The following is a 22,285-nucleotide window of genomic DNA, read 5'->3' as shown; positions in this document are numbered from 1 at the left end:
ATAACATTGCTGAACCTGACCAACCCCAGATCATAACCCTAATCCCCACAGGCTTGTAGGCACTAGATATGATGAGTGCATCATTTCATCCACCTCTCTTCTTACCCTGATGTGCCATCACTTTGGAACAGGGTAAATCTGGACTCATCAGATCACATTTGTTCCTCCAAGATGATGGTTCACCACTGTCTTTCAGGTTTTATTAATGCGTTGGACAGTTCTTAACCTGATTTTAGTAGTTTCACAAATCTCCTTAGTTGTTTTCTTTGCTTGATGCAGGCCAATAATTTCACCCTTCTCAGACAGATTACCATCCTTTCCATGACCACAGGATATCTCTTCCAACATGGTTATTTAAGAAATGAGAAGCTCCTCACGGCATCAACTATGGTTAAATAAGTTGCTGCAGCTGAAACGTATTCATCTCTGCAGTAATTATCCATCCATCCATCCATCCATTCATCCATCCATCCACTCTCTATACACCGCTTTATCCTCACTAGGGTCACGAGGGGTGCTGGAGCCTATCCCAGCTGACTCGGGCGAAGGCAGGGGATAGTGATGTCACGCTCGAGCCAGTTTGCTCAACACAGTGCCGAGCTTTTGAAGCGAAAGTGTTCCGAGACGGTGTTTCGATCCCTGCTTCAGCATGCCCACAATCACGTGACTATCGAGAACGAGGCCTCGTTACGTCACATCGCGTGTCGCGGTGCTTCGCGCGAACTTTGAAGGGGTGGGACATTTCAATCTGTCCAGGTCTTAAAAAGCATAGGGGTCTGATTCACTCCTCAAATTGTGGGTTTTTGAGAGGAGGAGATCACGCTAGTGCATTTGCCATTTGTCATTTTGAGAGAAGTTAGGGAGAGTATACATTTAGTTAGAATTTAGTTTAGATATATCTAGTTGCATTTCATATATTAAGTAACACACAGATACATACGCAGATGTAACACTCTAAGTTTCATTGTTCATTATATGAAAGAACAGGTATTCAAAAATGTTCAATGTTTTATTTATGTGTACAAATTGTGTTTTATTTTAATTTCTACAGCGTAAATTTATTTGGTAAGTGTTGTTAAACATGTTCTGTATGTAAACAGTTATGTTGCAGTTAATTTGGGAAGACTGGTGTAGTTTTCGGAAATGGCCAGCAGGGGGATCGAGCGGTCCGGGGAGGAGTGAGAGAAGAAGAAGTGAGAAGAGAGTGGACGAGGAGGAAAGCGGACGAGGAAGAAAGCAGACGAAATGTCAAGAGAAAAAGGCAAAGCCGACAGTGGTGAGCTTTGTAGTAAAAGTAACGGCTACATGGGGGAGAAGAACACTGTCCGACCGTCCACCCGACGTCGGCTCGTCCGTTTTTCCGGCTTTAGTTTACTTTGGTACTCATAAAGGGCCCATATGTATATGTGAATGTGACATATTGGTTGATTTTCATTTTATTTTATTATTTTTCAAAAAAATCAGTTCTATATAAATGTTTGCTATTTTAATTATTTGAGTATTGTGTATTTACTCTTAGTGTGACAAAGGGATATGATATAACAGCTTGGTTATCAAGGACCCATGGCCTTGCTCTTCTATAGTATAAAGAGAGCAAGCGCTACACATAGATTCACTCATACACAACACACATTCATTCATAGAAACACACTATACATATATGCACACAAACATACATATATAACGTTTTAAAACATTTATTGCAAGTACAAAGCAGTGTGAGACAAGCAGTCCTGAGGCTTTTTCATTTGTTTCCACTTAGATGCAGTTCTGACACATGACCAGCAGATGTCACTCTTCTGGTTGTGTCAAATGCTTCGAAGCAATGTGTCATTCTTGAAGCAGATGTGTCAAAGTGGTTCATTGCTTCATGAAGCTTCGATTTCACCATCACTAGCAGGGGACACCTTGGACAGGTCGCCAGTCTGTCGCAGGGCTACATATACAGACAAACAATCACACTCACATTCACACCTACGGACAATTTAGAGTAATAAATTAACCTCAGCATGTTTTTGGACTGTGGGAGGAAGCCGGAGTACCCGGAGAAAACCCACGCATGCACAGGGAGAACATGCAAACTCCAAGCAGAAAGATCCCAGACGCCGCTGTGCAGCCAATAATTATCCAATGGATACTTATGTTTAGTTAAATCCAGGTGCCAACTTTTGTTTTTTGTCCAGGCAGTATATTTTACTTCATCTGTGAGTTTTCCATTCTTGGTTATCTTATGTGCCGTTGTCTCATTTCTACTATACTGCCTTGTGAATTTTTGTTTGCACATTATTGATATTGATATTTGTAAACATAGATGATCACAAATGAAACTGCTAGAAATTATATAATGATTAGAATGTAGGCTCGTTATTAATATATTAGAATGTACACATTTATTACATGTATATTGATACAAATACACTGCATATATACCCATATATGCATACATGCATATTTGTGTATTGTGAATATATGTAATTTAACTATTGTATTGCTTTATTGTATTGTAATTCACAATATAGTATTTGAATAAATTATCTGTGTGTAGTATGGAAAGCATTACAGCTGCATTTAATTCTGCAATTCTGTGGCGAATACTTAAAATAAAGATTAACTTTGAAGTTCATAATTGAGGCAACCCTAAATAATAAAACACAAAATCATTACTACTTTCCCTCACACACATCCTTTAGATTATCTAGAATTATTGAGGCTTTCAGATGGTCTTGGCAGGAACATAGCTGTCAGCAGTTGCTCGACTCTAAGTATCACATATGAAAGTATAAAAGGCACCTGATTTTCACATATTTTGCAAAATATTGTCAAAACACTTTTGAGCTTTTTCGCAAATTCAGAAGTTTACACAAATGCGATCATAGCTGTTCATTTATCTTCCTATTTGTCTAATGACTGGAATAGCTGATGCTGACTTACACTGCTGTATTGCATCTGCAAACTGCAATAAACACTTATCCGAAAAGCAACAAAAAATGTATATACTGCTATGAAAACATTCATATTTTTTGTGACCTTTTAATGGATAAAACACACACACTAGCCTGTTCTTTAAATGTTTAACTGAGTTTTTACAATAGTTGCACCCATACATGATAAAACACATCATTATTATTTATCATGTATATATTGAACAATAAAACATATTAAAACATAAATAATACGGCGTAACATTTACGGCGTAAATGTTACTCACCTACACAAATCTGTGGAAACTTCATACAGTTTACTTGTGAAGTTAAAAATCCCCATCATTACTTTTCTAGGATGTTTAAGCTTCACTGTGCAGAATGATAGAAGATGGCTCTTATTTGTGGAAGTTTCTCTGACTTCCAGACAGAAACAGTTTGATTCTATCATTTCGTTTGCAGTTTTTTTCGCAACCTGCGTAAAAACTGCATACTTACTGGTACATTTTTCCATGGAGGCTGTTTAACTGCACTGATACTACTCACATCTCTGCAGCAAGGGAGCACACTTCACTTCACATCTGCTTGAGCCACTTAATGGCAACAAATTAGTGCTTTATGGGCCAACCTCAGTTACACACATGTGGTAATCATTACCACTGAGTGACCAGCAGGTGTCGCCCTGCGCCACCAGGTGTGATGAACTGACTGCAGTGAACAATAGGCGCACAGCAGGACTTCAAACGAAGCACGATTTAAAATACAACCCCTCAGATTTATTAGTTGATGTTGTTGGGTTGTTTTTTAGCTTCTCTGAGTTGCTAATTTCACATCGGTCGTGGATATTTTAACCTAATATCCTTACTGTACTCCGATGCAATGGCTGCAGCACACCTTTTTTTTCTACAGAGCATCATGTGATGCTTCGCCATTATCACCGCTTACTTTCGCTATCGCACGGTGAGCACCTTGTATGTGCTTTAATGTTACACTACATTTGAGACTTTTCTTCTTCACAGTGCAGTAAGGTTTATTGCGACGTAGCATATTAATAAGGAATGCACATTTTTGCTCAACAAATGACACATAAATAAAAACATGTGGCATTAATTCAACATCTATGAAGGTAAATAGGAGTCGGGACGTACTATCAGAGCTGAGTAGTGAGCAGCAACACGTCGGGACAAAAAATAGCTTTGGGCTGCTGTCGAATCGACCGTTTCTTTTGCGCAGCTGCATATCCCACTTTTTTTGTATTCGAGTGGGCAGCAGGAAAATCAACAGAAGTCCATCAGCCGTTTTACCGCATCTTCAATGTCACCGGGGCTCTCCACCTTCCGCTGCTGCGTCTGACTCCGGACGGATCGAGAGGTGAGGAAAGGCGCAAAAATGCAATGACAGCGGAGCTTTTTTAGCCGCAGAGACAAGGAAAGACAGACTTTGGGAGAAACGGGGAGCGTGGTAGCAGCTACAGTGGTCTTCAGACCTGTGCAGAGGAAGCGGGGATTGGTCATGGTGGGACGGGGATTGTGGGTATGCAAGCCCCGGTTTGGGAAGCGGGGAAACAGGCTCGGGGTCCTGACGTTTCTGTGCGCAGCGGCAACGTGCGCGGCGCTGCTGGCTCTACTCTTCGTGGACTTCATCGAGTCGTGGGTCACCTCCATGGGCCAGAACACGGTGGTGGAGCCGTACGCCGGCGTCATCCCCCCGCAGAGCGTCCCTCCAACCAGACCCGAGGAATTCCTGCTCATGCCCAGCCCGCTGGTGTGCCAACGTGCCAAGCCTTACCTCATCACCATGGTTATCTCGGCCCCTGCCAATCAGAGGGCCCGTCAAGCCATCAGGGATACCTGGGGAGGTGAGGTGGAGGTGAGGGGCCTGCGGGTCATGACTCTCTTCATGGTGGGTGTGGCGTCTGACCCTGGACTGGCCAAGCTGTTGATAGAAGAAGCCCGGGAGAGAGGTGACCTGATTCAGGGGCGTTTTCTGGACAGCTACTCCAACCTCACACTGAAGACCCTGTCCATGCTGGGCTGGGGCCGCCGCTTCTGCCCCCAAGCTCACTTCATGGCCAAAGTGGACGATGATGTCCTGTTCAACCCCAGCGCCCTGCTCCACTTCCTGAACAAGAGTCGGAACCCCTATGAGCAGGGAGACTTGTACCTCGGCAGGGTGCATCTCCGTGTGGCTCCGGACCGTGATCCGGACAGCAAGCACTACCTCCCCTCAGGGGCCTACCCTGCCTCAGTCTTTCCAGATTATTGCAGTGGTACTACCTACGTCCTGTCCCGCTCTGCATTGCTCAAAATTTCCCTGGCAGCCTCTGCATCACCTTTATCCACACCTCTGCCACCTGAGGATGTGTTCGTAGGTCTGTGTGCCCGGACAGCTGGAGTGCTGCCCTCACACTGCCCTCTCTTCTCTGGTGGTTTACCTGTGCCATATGGGCGCTGCTGCTATCAGGGCATGGTGTCCATCCACCGCATCTCACCCAGGGAGATGCTGCACTACTGGGCCGAGGTCCATTCTTCAGTTCCTTGCTCCTGGCTCAGTCTCCGGGCTTCTCTGGGGGTGTGCAAAGTCAGGGGGTTGCTGGGCTCAGCTCTGGGGCTGGAGCAAGGATTGTGAGGGTTAACAGGAGGACAAACTGGACTCATCGGGGCTGTGCCTTGCTTCAGTACTGTGAACAGCACAAGTGCTCTTAAGGCTGTGCAGCTTCACTATGTGCACTGAAATAATGTCACTTTATTTTTTTATAGTTTGATATTCAACTGGCTTTTATTTTTTTGCAAAAAAGACAACGATCAGCTGGTAGCATGGAGAGCTGTCAGAGTAATCTTTCACCTGTCTTTAGACTGTTAGAGCATCCTGCAACATTACACTGACACAAACTGTAGATTTAGAGCAAGCATTAGCATGCTGATATACAGTGAGGAAATACAGCTGCTTATGTGATGAATGCACATTCAGAAAATGATGCTGACACAATGTCTGACATCTATAGGCTGCTGCCTTCATTTATTTAACACCTGTGTAGTCTAGTACCAGGGACTTCAATTGTAGTAGTCTATTTGCCTAAATGCATGTCTCCAAAATATAGTGCAATAAACATGAAATCACAGGCTTCATATACCCCAATAGAAATGGAGCAACAAATCACCAAAAGCTGTTATGTGCTAAACTAATTATGACTTGAGTAAATGAACAGAATTGATGTAATTCAATAATGGGGACTGGAATGGCAAGCCATTAAATGGACGCTGAAATTGGATACAGTGAGATCTATGCGGCCACTTCTGAAAACAGACAGCAAAGGGAATTTTTCTCCACAGCTGACACCGCTACCAGTGACTGTGAAATGACGTTATACATAGACAGACAGCATTATTTATAAGTTTTCTCTGTAACCTTGAGTTTAAACTGAAACGTGTGACGGCAGCTCTGTGCCGACAGGTCTGGACTTGGTTTTGTGTCTGCTATGTGAGGTGGAGATGACATTTTAAGAGAGAAAGTCAGTGTGTTTATGCTCAGGAAATACATGTACGAATCAAATATAGTCACCAATAAACCACTCTGTGAACCAAAAGGTCTGCTTTGTTTCAACACTCAACAGGTATTTTGTACTATATCGTTCCTTCCTGGGTGACAAAGGAAGAAGCAAATGTTGGGAAATATGAACCGTCAATTATTTCTTAACATCTATGGTCAAGTTATTGCTTAACTTTCACATTTCAAGACTAATAAATTCCACTACAGTGTTCTTTTCAAACCATTAACTATCATTGCTGCTAATGAATGTGCAAAACCTGTAATCCTGCTAAATGTAACAGACTTCTTAAGTTTTAGTTATTTAGCGAGTCTCACTGAAATCAGGATCCCTATACATGACATAAAAACAGCCTACAGAGTATGTAATCCCAACAAAGTAGTAATTACATGCAAACGCGTCTAAAACTTGTAACAGCTACAAATATTATTTAAAATATGCTGCACTGGAACTTTTGCTTTCACCCTGTTAGTGGCAGGATACAGAGTGAGGGAACACAGTCAGGTTCCACGCCTGCTGAGGGAATTCACTGCTTTAAAAGCCTTTGCACTCCCGCATTTAGCACTAACTGAAGAATGTGGTCGAACCAGTGAACCATTCAGTCACTCCATTTATTAAAACCACTTAACCCTTTGATGCGCAGCGTGGGACAGGAGATACCCATTTTCCATTGGTCTTGGATCACTTTTGACCCATGTTGTGCATCAAAGTGTTAAGTGAATCCATCAGAAAAGAAATGGTCTCCAGACGACCTTTCAGGGAGAAGCAGCTGTAACACTGTCTCACGCATCATTCAATCCATATTGCAGGGGGAGCTTCATAGATGAGTGATTTAATCATGAAATTTCCCACAGCAATAAAAATAGTGAACGTATTCCGTGTTTTGATATTCAGTTGCGACATCAAGTAGTAGTTTGTATTCAGAAAGTTTGTCCCACCGTATTTCTTTTCAGAACTTATTTATATAATAAATATAAACAGGCACCAAAGAACTCAGTTTGACAAGGTCAAAAATCTTACAAAAATGTATTTATAGGCAGAGAAAAAATAGCATATGAAAGAGTAGTGTGTAAGATTTAGGGGACTCCAATAGCAGAAACTGAATATAATATTTATGTTTCCATTGCATACATTGACCTGTAAGCGATAATCATTGTGTGTTAACTACCTTAGAATGAGCCCTTTACATCTACAGCAAGAGTAGGTTGTCTTCCATGGAGTCACTGGCGCCAGAAAGGGTCTTTTACGTTGTTGTTTAACGGGAAGGCGATGCAAGCAGTGTTATTTGCAGTATGCAATGCCTTCTAAATCCTACACACTGCACTTCTAACACAAACTCTGGATGACACCCATGTCAGCTATAGAACATCACATTATCTTCACATGAAAGAAGTGCTCCAGGCTGCAGACATTCAATAGTGCTGCCCTACTAATGCACTCAGCATTGATTCAGTGAACTGTTGCCCATCAGAATGCACGACTTTATATGTCAACTGCATTCCGAATGTCTGCAGTTGCATGGTTTGTTCCCACAGAGGCGTAATGTGAACAAAACTGTCTCTTTTATGTGAAGTTCAAAGGTCCACTCCTACAGAATGTCACTGGGGTTTGAGCTGCACAAAGAATCCTCCTTTTCTATTTTTTGAATCTGTCCAGGGCAGATTTCTGATTAGATAGAGCTGCCTTTTTCTTCGCTCTCTCCTTGGTTTCTTTTTCCATTTTCATTTTGTCTTCCACAGTTTTCCTGATTTCGTCCTGAGGGGTAAACAAGTCAAGAGAGACAAGGCATTTAGTTCAGACACAGCAGAAAAATAAAAGTGGGCTTTAACAAACGTCATCTCATATTCTGCCTACTCACCCTCTGGTCCTCGTGAGCCACTTGCTTTTTGCGCCTTTCAACGGCACCAGCAGAACTACGACCTTTTTTCTTATACTTGGGAACAAATTTTTCTTTAGCAAGCGGATCATAGCCCTGAAAATGAAATAAAGCATGCATTTTAAGAGGTGGTTGTGACTTTAAAATGTGTAGATCTGTAAATATTTATTGTGAAGATGCTTTCAAACGCTGACCAGAGCTTGGACCCTGTCTTGATGCCTTTGTTCAAATGTTGCACGGTCAACGTATCCCAGCTCAGTAGGATCGAGGCTGATGAGTTCTGGCTGGATCTTCTCCAGCAGGGCTTTAACCTCCCATTCCTGCCTCTGCTTCGCACTGCGGTATGGATTTGCATCCAGACCATCAAAGTTAGGCTCACCCGCTCCTGTGAATGTCAATGGGAAACACAATAGCAGTTCTAATGTACATTAAAAATGTATGCCTGGATTCAATAAAACATAGAGTGTAGTGATGGCAGCTCTTGCAGTTTGTTCTACCCATCAAGAGACACATGACAGGAAACGTGTGGTTTAAGCGAAACCACACGTTTACTGTAAAACGGTCTCTTTCAACCATGACCCATTTAGCGTGTCTTGGTTGTTCAAGCTACTTTAAAACTTTCCAGTGTAATGTAAAATTGAGTCTGACCAGGTACGAGCATGCTGGTGAAACCGTCTCCATGCCCAACTCCAAGGACATCCTCAAAAGGACAGAAGTGCAGCCCCCACACTGATCCCCGAACTCTGTGAGCCATGTAGGGTTTAGTCACCGGAGCGCTCCATACGTCCCTGTACACCTGCAGGGGGAGACACAAATTGGCATGGAGGCAAAAAGTTAAAGGGGAACTTCATTTTTTTCAACCTGGGGTCTGTTTTCGTATGTCATTTCATACATGTGAGTGATGGAGAAATTAATTTTTGACATATCTCCAGTATTTAGCCAGGCAGGCAGCTTAGCAGCTCAGCTCGCAAAAAGTATGGGGCAACTTGCCCCCCCCCCCCGTGTCAAAGTTCGCCCTAACGTGCTTTTTTCCCCCACACTGACCGGCTCAGATAGTCTCAATGAGCGTCCCACAACATACGAGAGATGAGAAGTGAACGAAAACCTCCACATTACCTGGCGATCGCTCTTTGTTGTGGTCTGTATCCAAATCTCAGGACGCTAGAAAGCAAATCTCGTTCCGAAATCGTGCGATAGCTCGCGCCAGAACACCGGTGGGGCACGAGCTATTGCGCGATTTCGGAATGAGATTTGCTTTCTAGCGTCCCGAGATTTGGATACAGACCACAACAAATAACGATTGCCAAGTAATGTGGAGGTTTTCGTTCACTTCTCATCTCTAGTATGTTGAAACAAACAACTTAATGTAAGGGAACAAGAAAGTAGCTCAGAAATGAAATTCCAACCCTGGTCATTTGAGGACTTTACACATGCCTTCCTGCTAATGTCACAGGTTTAAAGCAATAACATAAAATATGTTTTTTTTTAAAGGCCATATAAATGTTTTCACACCAGATGTTTTCTGTCATGTGGTCTTGGGATGCATCATTCATGAAATCAGTTTCCCCAGACAATACAGAAAGCCATACTGCACAGATCAGTTTACAGTCCAACAAGCAAACACTGCTTTTCACAGATCTCACAGTAAGGATAACTTGGAACAATACTGTGATCTGGATATGCAAATATGGAAAATCATTCCACAAGGAAGCACACAATTTAATACATACAGTTTCAAGTTATCAGTACTAAATAAAGATAAGTGAATATTTGTTTGGATTTCAATAAAGCACTTTCTCTTGAGGAAACTCCTTTGTAATTACTAACTACTTTTAAAATCAATACAAAATATTAACATCAGTTCAAGACTGTACTTCTATTTGATCTATATTTACCACTAAATATTTACAGAAAACCTCCTAGATCATTATTAGGAAATCACAAATCTATCAAAGTGTTTACTCCCACTAATGTCACTGCTACTATGAAATTAGTTCTTATTTTGTGTGCTTCTGGTTAAGATTTTTTTTCGACTAAAGAATAACTGCTTTGCTGCTCATCCTAAATATAAAGCTCTATTCACTGCACTAATGCGCTTCCTGTGGCTCTGATTGGTTTTCAATGACAAATCAATCGCTGTTAGGTGTGGATGCGATCGTGACCTGAACAACATCTCCCGTGGCTGCAGACAGCAGTCCCCTCTGGCTCAGCGATAAACAGGAAGCTCCAGCAGGGAGGAAGTATGACTTGAGGGGTTTGAAGGCTCTAATGTCATACACTTTCAGCTTTTTATCCAGACCAGATGTCACCATGTATCTGCCAACAACAGGAGAACATAACAACAGACTGACTTCTGGTGGACATTGAGGAAAATGCAGCTAAATTGTCACCACAGAAAATGTAACAATTATTCAATCAATTGTAGATTTCTTCAGCAAACTTGCTAACTTATCTTCAGGATGTGATTGGTAATTTTGTCAGTGATTCAAACAACTTATTACAGTTTTAGACATGAAGTAATATAGGACAAATAATGTTTAAACTGGTACTATAGTGAAACAGCATCTACACAGCACGTGCACACATTAGAATTTACAGCTTACTGCCCCTAAAAGAAATAAAATTTCCATGCTGTTAGATAAAAATGCACAGTTTTAATGTGACTTACGTGCCCGTCTTGTCCACAGTGACAGAGCGCACACCGCCTTGGTGACAGAGCATCTTGACGAGCGCTTCTTTCTGGTTTGGCGACCAGAGGGTGACCGTACCGTTGGGGTGTCCCAGGTGGATGATAGCATTATGAGGGTTCTGGCACATCACGTCAAGTCGGCCCATCTTGGTGCAGAATGCTGCCACCTCCTTTCCTACTGACACGTCCAGGTACTGCAGGAAACTTGTAGCACTCTGAAGACAAGAGTGAGACCAAGATTATTGCTGAAGACAGACTTCAAGGATCTGATTATGTTTGTTAGAAATGCGACACGCAGACTATGTGTCAAGATTTATATTCCTTTAAATCATTACTCAGTCATCCCTGAACACAGATACCATACACATGTTTTGACATTCAGTGGGACTTACACCTCTTAAATCATTCTAATTCATCCGATCTGAATGTTTCTTATACTCCTTTGTAGAACATTAGAAGTCGTCTTTGGTGTTTTTGTTAATTTATTGTAACAATATTTAAAGGGGAACTTCAGTTTTTTTTTCAACCTGGGGTCTGTTTTCATATGTCATTTCATACATGTGAGTGATGGAGAAATGAATTTCTGACATAGCTCCAGTATTTAGCCAGGCAGGCAGCTTAGCAGCTCAGCTAGCAGCTCAGCTAGCAAGAAGTATGGGGCAACTTGCCCCCCCCACGTCAAAGTCCGCCCTAACGTGCTTTTTTCCTCACACTGACCGGCTCAGATAGTCTCAATGAGTGTCCCACAACATACGAGAGATGAGAAGTGAACGAAAACCTCCACATTACCTGGCGATCGCTCTTCGTTGTGGTCTGTATCCAAATCTCGGGACGCTAGAATGCAAATCTCGTTCTAAAATCGCGCAATAGCTCGCGCCAAAACACCGGTGAGGCATGAGCTATCGCGCGATTTCGGAATGAGATTTGCTTTCTCGCGTCCCGAGATTTGGATACAGACCACAACAAAGAGCGATCACCAAGTAATGTGGAGGTTTTCGTTCACTTCTCATCTCTCGTATGTTGTGGGACACTCGTTGAGACTATCTGAGCCGGTCAGTGTGGGGCAAAAAAGCACGTTAGGGCGGACTTTGACGCGGGGGGGCAAGTTGCCCCATACTTTTCGCTAGCTGAGCTGCTAAGCTGCCTGCCTGGCTAAATACTGGAGCTATGTCGAAAATTCATTTCTCCATCACCCACATGTATGAAATGACATGAAAACAGACCTCAGGTTGAAAAAAAACCAAGTTCCCCTTTAAGTGCTGCCCTCTTAATCAGATCTACAAACACCTGGAAAACTGAATGAGTTTCAACAAAACAGAAAACACAACAACAGCATTAATCTTAGAGGCAAATTCAACACAAGAAAAAATTTTGTTACTGAGGAAATATAAATATGCGTATATCATATACTATCAGAATGGTTTAGAAAACACACCGCTGTGGCGAGTAAAAAGTGGTAGGGGAGGAACTGCATGCGAAGGACGTCATTGAACTTGCGGATGCAGTGAAGCTCTATTCCATTGGAGTCATAGATGTACAGCCACTTCTTCTGAGCCACTGCATACATAGCCTCACTATGGAGCCACCTAAATGAAGGCAGAAATGCATTTTACTCTGGAGAAGATGTTGAAATATGAATGAAAATGATGTCTGTCGCTGGTAGGTGTAGTATGACTGTAACATAATAAGCTAAATGTGAATGACTTACTTTACATCGTTAACAGACTCCATCACGTTTATCTCACACATCAGATGTTTGGACTGCCAGTCTATACAAGCAACGTGGCCTCTCCTCCCACCAAGCAGCAGGTGACTGAAGTGAAGAGAACACAAACACACAACTCAAACACAGAAATGTGTGATAATCATTATCTGTAGATCACCAATGACTCTTTATGTAAAATGTGTTGCTCCACAGTGATTCATCACCCAACTCTGCAGGTTTGTCTAAGCCAAGTAGTGCACTTCAGTGTCTTTCTATGTTTCATTGCTTTGGTTTCATGGTCTGCAACTTTACTGTTTTGGTTCAATCTCAACACTCTTATTAGTGCCCCTTTCTACTGCAGCTGACAGCTTTTTTTCAGTGAAACACTAAACAGATTTGACAAAGGCTAAATATTACAATTTACAATTGTCAAGTAGCCACAAATACAACTGTTGTAAAGTGATAATAGGTGGACCAAAAAAATCAAGTATCTGGGATCCACTCACTACACTGTATGAGTCTGGAGAATGTGATACTGACCGTCCAGTCTTAGTGTAGTCAACTCGATATGGCCCAAATTGAGAGAGTTTCAGGTTGAAATACTGAAGACGAAGAAAGAAAAAAATGCTGATTAGTAAAAGTCAATAACAGAAGCACTTACCAGGAGACTCTTGAAAATGACTAATCTAAGTAAGTCATAAAAAATACAGCTGAATACGATGTTATATCAAAAACACTTTTATGCAATAGTTTAACTCAAAGTGAACAAAAAATAATAATCAAAAAGCTAATTTGTATACATGACCTAGAAGCAACTACATAAAGTCAGTTAACCACGTTGTTCTTTCCGTGTTCTACCATTATGTTTGTATAAAGCAAACAGTAGCAAATAACACTGATGTGTCTAATCAGTAGTTAACAAGCTGAAATCAAAGAGTGCTGTGGATTGCCAATGATTTCTGCTTGTGTGAGCTTGTGCAAATACTGCTATTATTTTTGTGGGTTGAAGATCCTGCATTGATTCAAGTAAGAAGCAGAAAACACACAGAGAATGTGTGTTAACTTTGTGTAGTAATAAAATAATTTCTTAAGCCAGAGAAAGTTTTTTTTTTTAGACACAGCTGCTAAACTGTGGGTTTCTGCTGTTAATTACTTACAGTATGACTAGGGTGTTAAAAAAAAGAGCAAAAGTAAAGATATATATTAACAAATGCCCCTGTACCTTTGTTCCAGAGGTTATGTCCACTGCTTCTGCAATGTCCTCCTGTGAGATTGTACATGTGTCCTCATCTTCATCTCCTTCTAGAAACCTGAGAATAACAGAAAACATGGCTGAAGTTACATTTTTTATTCCCTAACCTCTGTCACAGCATACACTGTGACACAAAGAAGTTATAGAACATGTTTTAGAAGAAATTACCCTGCATCCTCGGGGAGCAGGATGTCAAACCGGGCAGCTTGTTTCTGGGACATTTCTGAGGCTTCATCTGATCTTTTCATTATGTCTCTCAGCTTGAAATGCTGGTTACGAGGCTAAAATTGAAAGAAAAAAGAACTTAGATACTTGCGAGAGACAGCAGTTAACTCCACTTATCAAAACAATTGTACATAACAGGCATTTTGGAGCTCACCCTTTTAGCCTTATCTTTCCTCTTGAATTTCTGCACCCTCTCTTTTGAAAGTGGAGCAGGACCTGGGAAAGGGTCGGATTTCTGAGAGCGTAAGAAGATTAATTAGCACAATGCAAAATAATGTATTACCAACGTTACATTACAAATGTAATCATTATTGTAAGTTCATGTATAGCTGGGAGATTTATTGACAATATTAATAATATCAACATTAGTGTATAAAAATAGACATGGGTAATTACCGAAAATAAAGAAATGGAGAATTCACAAATATAAGACTCCCTAAAAGTAGATTAATTTCACACCACATTAAAAACAGAATTCTAAACTTTTTGTCAGGCAACATAAAAGTCCCAAAGACAGTAAATATATTGGACTGAAATTTGGGGAAAGATCTCTAAAAACAAAGAATCATCATCCTAATTTCCAGGTGATGGAACCGCACAGCCATAAAAAACATGCAGCCTTACTTTATGTAATTATTACATTTGGTTTCCAGGTAATTAGGTATGCCAAGCTCCAACTATTACAAAAATTTTTATTAAAATCAAACCTTCATAAGGGTAACACAATGTACTGTTTGCAGGTCTAGAGATGTGTTGTTCAGCTTCTCAGACATTTTGAAGTTTGTGTCGCAGTTTAACTGTATTGAGTTACACAGTAATGAGATGACCATTTTGTCAGCCTTATTCGTATCAATTAGGAACCCAAGCAGTTGAAACATCTCTCAGAATAACACAACACTAACAATCAATTCCCACATCTCAGTAATAAATTACACAAAAAAATCTGAACCATTATGAAGAAAGGATTTAATGCAACAATGTGGCAGTGTGGAACAAAATGATGTTTTCCAGTTTTGAAACAACTTGAAGAGAAGCAAAAAAGGACAAAGTAGGTGTGAAAATAAACAACTCACACTGTTGATTTCATGAATAGTTACACATTAAACATCATCTATGTTAAATATATCTATAATCTTAATCCTATCACACTTTAGCAAATAGACAGAATAGATTAGTGGCATCCTTTGAGTTTTAGTAAAAAGCAGCAGAATTTCTCTTTCAGGTTATGGTGCTTTCTACAGAGGCTCCCAGAATTACCATGACATGGATCTACACAGAAATTAATGACATCATTTGTTACCATTTATATAACGTTAGTTATTAATATGGTTTCAAGTCAGAACTGATGCTGTCATTGACATGAAACACAATGAATGACAGTGGTATCCTGAACCAGTCTAACAGCGACCACACTTATTCGCTTACCCCTGAAACAAATTTCTTTCCATCTCTTTGATCCTCTTGTTGCTTTCTTTTCTTTGCTTTCTGTGTCTGTTGATCCTTCTGCGGCAGAGGCTTTTCTTCATCCTTTTCATCTTTCCCTTTATCTGGTAACTCCTGCCAATAACGAGCTGGTGGCTGTTAAAAATGAGCAAGAGGTGGCAAATTAGTAGCAGTGACTTTATGAGGAGGACATGGAGTCGATTAATTGTGTATAGAAACTGGGTCAGTTCGACTCAATTGGGACTCCGTACACCAGTGCTAATAGTGTTAGCAGCGAAATGCTAGCAAATGATAAATTACTGTTACGTTGTATATACTCGTGTAAAAGCTCTATGGTGATTTTTCTTAGCTAAAGATATACAAATATTGAAACAGTAGCAGTGCTGTCTTCTTCTTAATAATTTATTGGCAGTTACCTTCTTATTTTTCCCCACGTGTGAATCACCCGTCGCTTCTTCGCCGGGAGACGCCATCTTTGTTGTGTACGCTTCTCAGTTCCTGCGGCGTCACTTCCGGATACATGACTTCCAGATTAAGATTTTTTGTTTAAAATAAATTTTGTGAATGTAAGTTAATTTCATATATTAAATTTATTGTACTGCATTTGCCCAAAATATATTTATTATTAATGCATTTTGCATGCCGTGTACAAAAACAGCACTTTTCCATTCTCATTTGTACTTCATTTTCTGAGAGAGATTCACAGCTCCAGGGCGCTGTTTCTGAAACTCCTTAAATATAACATTAATGTTTCTGTACAACATTTCTTTTGACTTACGGCCTGACATATATCAAAAATAGAGAGGCTGCAAATTTTATCGACAATGCACTACTTTAGGCCTACATGTTGGTTGAACCGATTCATCATTAACCACTTGTGTTTTAAATCAGCGGTTCCCAACCTCTTTGGCTTGGAGCCCCCTCATAAGCTGCACCCCAGCCCCAGAGCTCCCCACCCCCACCCCACCCCACCCACACACACACACACACACACACACACACACACACACACACACACACACACACACACACACACACACACACACACACGTACACTACAGTTCATAAGAGGGAAGTTACTGAATTGTATTACTAATAGAAAATTCCCTACAGTTATGAAAAAAATCAAACCAAGAGTTGTACAATGACGAGCAGAAGGGAGTTCATGGTTGCTGTAAATTTGGTGGCACTACAGTGCATAAGAGTTAAGTTATTGATTTTTTTTTACGATAAAAACTCCTTAAAATTATAAAAAACAAATATTTAACATCAAACCAAGATTTGTAGTATGACCAGCAGGAGTCAGTTGCTGGCAGCAGTAAATTTGACACTATGTGACACTATATTGTATCAGAGTTAAGTTACTGAATCTTTTTCTCTCTTCGCTTTTGCAGCGGTTTGTAACTTGCAGATGGTCCCGGTTTAATCGTCGCACAGCCGCATGCATATAGACACCAATGTTATTTCTGCAGCTTGAAAGAAAGTTACTTTTGATTAAACTGGACTTTTAGCGCATTATCTACCCTACAACGATGGGAAAGAGGCATTGTTTATGTTTTGACAACGTATATTTAAGGAGTTATTAATGCCACAAGTCCAAATCTGTGAATGTGTTTCTGACTTTACCGAACTTTCCAACTTTACCCAACTGTGAAAGCACTATGTCACAAGACAGTTATGCAACAAGAAAAGAGGGTAAAGAAAACGTTACACAAATAAGCAAAACACTGGAGTCAGAGAAGACAGAAAACCAGCAGAAATCAGAATATCGTTTGATCAAACCAAGGTATGTCTGATATCAACACCAACTTTTATTTTATTCTACTGTGAGTTTCATTTTCATCACGGTAAATGCGTAATGCTGAATTAATAAGAAAGGATTTGTAAATGGACGTGTTTGAGGTGCATGAAAGAGCTGTGGAGCTTCAACTGCTTTTGCAAACCTTTAAAGGTTTTAGGCCCTCTTTTCCTCAGTCAGCCCCAATGTTTGCTTGTTTGTTTTATGAGATTTTGTCTTTAAACACCTGTATTTTTGGAGTGTTAAATATTTGTTGTCTCCTTTCATTGTTTTTAAATGAATGACTGTTAAAAGCATCTGAGACAATCTGACTTCACTATCTACAACGGACAACATGACTTTCCCTTTTTCCTCTAATCAGTGATCATATTGTTACAGTTTGGGATTATTTCTTTACCTTATTTATTTTTAAAGATGGATTCACTTATTCGACCAGTGCTGGTTGATTTCCATGGAATCTCAATGACCAAACTTTTCACTGACAACTGGGAGAACATTCAAAACTTTCAGGCCAGGCCAGATGATATACTTATTGCGACATATCCAAAAGCAGGTCAGTTTACAATCATGTGTAAAAGGCTTTGTAGCTCATAAAATGTGTGTATAGAGATAAGGGATTATGTCACTTTGTTACCTTATTTTACCTCATTCTCTCTCTTTGTCTTCTTAGGGACCACATGGGTCTCCCAAATCCTTGACCTGCTATATTTTGGTCAGACGGAGCGTCACAAAACCCTCCCTATCTATGATAGAGTGCCTTTCTTGGAGATCCACAAGAAAGACACTCCCTTGAAAGGTGAGCAAAAACCACTGTATTTAAAACCAGGATTTATTTCATCATCATTGCATCTTTATTTAGATATTGCTGAACTTCTAATGCCATTTGTCTTTTATCATATTTCAACAACACAATATAAGTATTTCATATGAACAGGGTTTCGCTTACTCCATTTTCATCTCTTCATACAGGAACAGAGCAAGCAGACAATCTTCCCACCTCCCCTCGACTGATTAAAACTCATTTGCCATACCAGTTAGTGCCAAAGTCCTTTTGGGAGCACAACTGCCGAGTACAGTAGCCTCTTCATTGTTTGCATTATCTCAATATATGAGTTGAGACAATGGATAATACTGATGTTGTGCAAACTAACAGATTGAGAAGCATGTTGGAATCATATCGTATTTGAAGGGGGAAAAAACAGCCAAAAGAAACATTAGAATTAAAGCCTGTCTGGTTCTGATTAAGTATGAAGTGTTTTCTTCTTCTCTAGATTGTCTATGTAGCCCGCAACGCAAAAGACAACATGGTGTCTTATTACCACTTCAATCGCATGAACCAGGTTCAGCCAGCACCCGGAGACTGGAACAGCTTCTTCAAGAAATTCATGGAAGGAAAGGGTAAGTATGAAATACTATGGTGCATATTATTCAGTCCATTTATTCCACTTTGCTTTCAATACTACTTTCTTGTGTCATTCTGTGGCCTCAGTGGTGTTTGGACCCTGGTACGACCACGTGAATGGCTGGTGGAAGAAGAAGCAGACTTATTCAAAAATTCATTACATGTTCTATGAAGATATGATTGAGGTAGTTTTTGTGTGAGTCTATCTATTCAGGCAACTTTTCTATAGTACTCCTTTATCTGGTTGGAATGCAGCGATGATATTCAACCTTGTGTTTCTAGGACACTGGACGGGAAATAGACAAACTCTGCTCCTTTCTTGGTTTGTCTCCTTCAGCTGAAGAGAAGAGAATGATAGTTGGTGGAACGCAGTTTGATAACATGAAAAAGAATGAGATGGTCAACTATTCCTCAATCCCACAGATGGATTTCAGAATTTCTCCCTTCATGAGAAAAGGTATGGTGGACAGTAATATGAGATTAGAAGGGGGAAAAAACCTGACATTCCACATTGAATTAAAAGACTTGACTGATTCTCTGTGGTCCTGCAGGGAAGGTTGGTGACTGGAAGAACCACTTCACTGTGGCCCAGAATGAAGAGTTTGATGAAGACTACAAGCAAAAGATGAAGGATCCCACACTTCAGTTCCGTACTACAATCTGAGCAGGACCAGACACACTGTGTGTATGTAAAGACGGGTCCATGACGGACCAGATGTGGCACTGCTAGACAGTAGTAGAGGTGTTCAGGAATTTTACATTTTTTGTGATTTTATATAAATTCAAACCAGAAATTTATATTATGAAGCACCAAAAAAATCAAAGCGAATGTCTTTCAAAACAGAGAATTTATGTGTAATAAACTGATCACACAATTACACAATAAACCAAAAAAGCTGTATGACTGTAAATTGTTTTGGCACTGATACTTTGAGTTGAAAATAACTTTTGTATGAGAGATGAATTGAAAATAATTTAATTATATCCATATTTTTTATTTATATTAGTATATAGTGCAATAAAACAATACAAGCTCATTTCTGTTGTTCATATTGTTTTCTTCTGTGTGTGGGACATTTAAAAAATAAGGTAACAGAAACAAAGGATATTGACTCTTGTACTTCATTCAATCTCTCTTGCCATCTCTGAGGAGAAGACAATCATGCATATATGAGAACTTGTGATGTACTATGAAGACATCCATCCATTATCTATACACCGTTTAAACCTCATCAAAGTCGTGGGAAGGCTGGAGTATATCCCAGCTGACTTAGGGCGAAGTACAGCTCACCAGTCTATTAAAGGGCTACACAGAGACAAACAATCACACTCACATTCACACTTACGAACAATTTAGAATTATCAGTTAACCTCAGCATGTCTTTGAACTGTGGGAGGAAGCCAGAGTACCTGCAGAAAACCCACGCATGCACAGGGAGAACATGAAAATTCCATGCAGTGCTCTCCTGACAGCTAACAGAGGGTGAGTGGTCCTCCCTCGACATTGAGTAGTGTTTGGAAGGTTACCACTAACAGGTCACACCCTCAGAAATTCAAAAACAATAGTGGCAGAAATGTCCGGATTGGTCGTTGTAAGAAGTATGGGTTGTAGTTTTCCAGGAGAAGGAAGAGAGTTGGATAAGTTGTAAAATATATAAGAAGTTGAAAGACATTGCTTAAACACTTGAAATCTCAAGATTTGACTCATGTTTGTTCTTAGAACTGGTTGTATTGAATAAACATTATTCACAGCAAACTCCAAAGACTGAAGACTTTTTCTCCAAGACCTCTAAAGATACTAATAGTTGATCCAGAAGCGATTTTTGAACAAGTTGGTGGATGAAGCTGTCAGAACAGCATCTGTCCCTTTCTGGCAGACTGAGATCCAACAAGCTTCACAACGACTGAAGTTGGTGTACATCAAGAGCCACCAAACACAGACGTCTCCAAGAAAGGAGCTACAACTGTTGAATTCCTCATATTAAGCCACTCCTGAACCAGAGGTTGATGTCAGAAGGTCTTAGCTGGGCTGAGGACAAAAAGAACTGGAGTGTCATTCATTGGTCCAAAGTACTTTTTCAGATGAAAGGAAATCTTGCATTTCATTGGGAAATCAAGGTCACAGAGTCTGAAGGAAGAATGGAGAGGCACAGAGTCCAAGGAGTTTGAAGTCCAGTGTGAAGTTTTCAATCTGCAACAATTTTGAGTGCTTCATCATCTGCTGCAGCTCTGGCTTGGAGGGGAGTGGCTTCCCCAAGTGAAGGAGTTCAAGTATCTCGGGATCTTGTTCACAAGTGATGAGAAAATGGAGCGTGAGATGGACAGGCGGATTGGTGCAGCGTCAGCAGTAGTGCAGGCGTTGTATCAGACTGTTTTGGTGAAGAAGGAGCTGAGCCGTAAGGCGAATCTCTCAATTTAACAGTCTATCTATGCTCCAACCCTCACCTATGGTCATGAGCTCTGGGTAGTGACCAAAAGAACAAGATCGCGGATACAAGCGGCCTAAATGAGCTTCCTCCGTAGGGTCGCTGGGCTCAGCCTTAGAGATAGGGTGAGGAGCTCAGACATCCGGAGAGAGCTCGGAGTAGAGTCGCTGCTCCTTCGTGTTGAAAGGAGCCAGTTCAGGTGGTTTGGCCATCTGAGTCAGAGGCCTCCATGGAGACTTCCTCTGGAGGTTTTTCAAGCACGTCCACCTGGGAGGAGACCCCGGGGCAGACCCTGAACAAAATGGAGGGATTATATATCTCGTCTGGACTGGGAATGCCTTGGCATCCCCCAGGAAGAGCTGGAAAGCGTCGCAGGGGAGAGGGGCGTCTGGAATGACCCGCATTGCCTGCTGCCTCCACGACCTGGCCCCGGAAAAGCGGAGGTCGATGGATGGATGGATGGATGGACGGATGGACAGATGGATGGACATAAACTAATTTTTTCAGAACGTCTTCTCTTGGAAGTATTTGAAAATGAAATTTTGATGAATTACTATGACAACAAATGAATGTCTAAAATACCACCTGGATGTTGTATGCTTCAGTTGAAAGAGTTGGTAAACACCAGTGAGCAACAAACAAAAGAGAAACAACAATCAGAGCACAGACTGAGGGATCACTGATCTTCACTAGATAGGCCTCCATGTACTAAAATGTTATGCGTCTCTTTCAAGTGGGGTTTAATGCTGTTTCAAGATGAAATGTGGAGCTGATCAGAACAGATTTGTAAATCAACCTATTTTGTCTCCCTCAGTAAAGATGATTTGTGGAAGCCGTTTCTAAAACCGTTTACTGCAACTGCACGTGACAAACTGAATATAAACTGAATGCATGACACTAGAATTCTTCCATCGACAGCATGTCAGCTTTTTTTTTTTTTATAGATGGATTTGTCTTTGGGCTGCACAGTGGGGTAGGGGTTAGCACTTTCGCCTTGCAGC

The 22,285-nt window shown here is 40.8% G+C and overlaps 3 protein-coding genes across 3 annotated transcripts; 2 read left to right on the top strand and 1 right to left on the bottom strand.

The window, feature by feature from the left end:
- Nucleotides 1-3,600: 3,600 nt before the first annotated feature.
- On the top strand, nt 3,601-6,507 carry b3galt4 (UDP-Gal:betaGlcNAc beta 1,3-galactosyltransferase, polypeptide 4). Its single transcript, XM_022189120.2, has one exon. The coding sequence runs from the start codon at nt 4,434-4,436 to the stop codon at nt 5,547-5,549; it is 1,116 nt and encodes a 371-aa protein (XP_022044812.1). The 5' UTR covers nt 3,601-4,433; the 3' UTR covers nt 5,550-6,507.
- Nucleotides 6,508-7,478: 971 nt separating this feature from the next.
- wdr46 (WD repeat domain 46) lies at nt 7,479-16,174 on the bottom strand. Its single transcript, XM_051949852.1, has 14 exons — nt 16,075-16,174; nt 15,641-15,793; nt 14,370-14,450; nt 14,159-14,271; nt 13,961-14,048; nt 13,279-13,340; nt 12,742-12,846; nt 12,469-12,619; nt 11,013-11,248; nt 10,507-10,660; nt 8,993-9,140; nt 8,539-8,729; nt 8,327-8,440; nt 7,479-8,223 (listed from the first exon to the last, which is right to left on the bottom strand). The coding sequence occupies exons 1-14, from the start codon at nt 16,129-16,131 to the stop codon at nt 8,104-8,106; spliced, it is 1,773 nt and encodes a 590-aa protein (XP_051805812.1). The 5' UTR covers nt 16,132-16,174; the 3' UTR covers nt 7,479-8,103.
- Nucleotides 16,175-17,346: 1,172 nt separating this feature from the next.
- Nucleotides 17,347-19,548, top strand: LOC110972741 (cytosolic sulfotransferase 3-like). The gene is made up of 8 exons (XM_051949545.1): nt 17,347-17,444; nt 17,871-18,009; nt 18,127-18,252; nt 18,426-18,526; nt 18,728-18,854; nt 18,946-19,043; nt 19,141-19,315; nt 19,410-19,548. Exons 2-8 carry the CDS (start codon nt 17,871-17,873, stop codon nt 19,520-19,522), a joined length of 879 nt encoding a protein of 292 aa, XP_051805505.1. The 5' UTR covers nt 17,347-17,444; the 3' UTR covers nt 19,523-19,548.
- Nucleotides 19,549-22,285: the final 2,737 nt, after the last annotated feature.

The sequence above is a fragment of the Acanthochromis polyacanthus genome, chromosome 6, assembly GCF_021347895.1.
Source record: "Acanthochromis polyacanthus isolate Apoly-LR-REF ecotype Palm Island chromosome 6, KAUST_Apoly_ChrSc, whole genome shotgun sequence".
NCBI lineage: Eukaryota > Metazoa > Chordata > Actinopteri > Pomacentridae > Acanthochromis > Acanthochromis polyacanthus.
The sequence above is the reverse complement of the archived record's forward strand: the minus strand, read 5'-3'. Positions and strand labels throughout refer to the sequence as shown.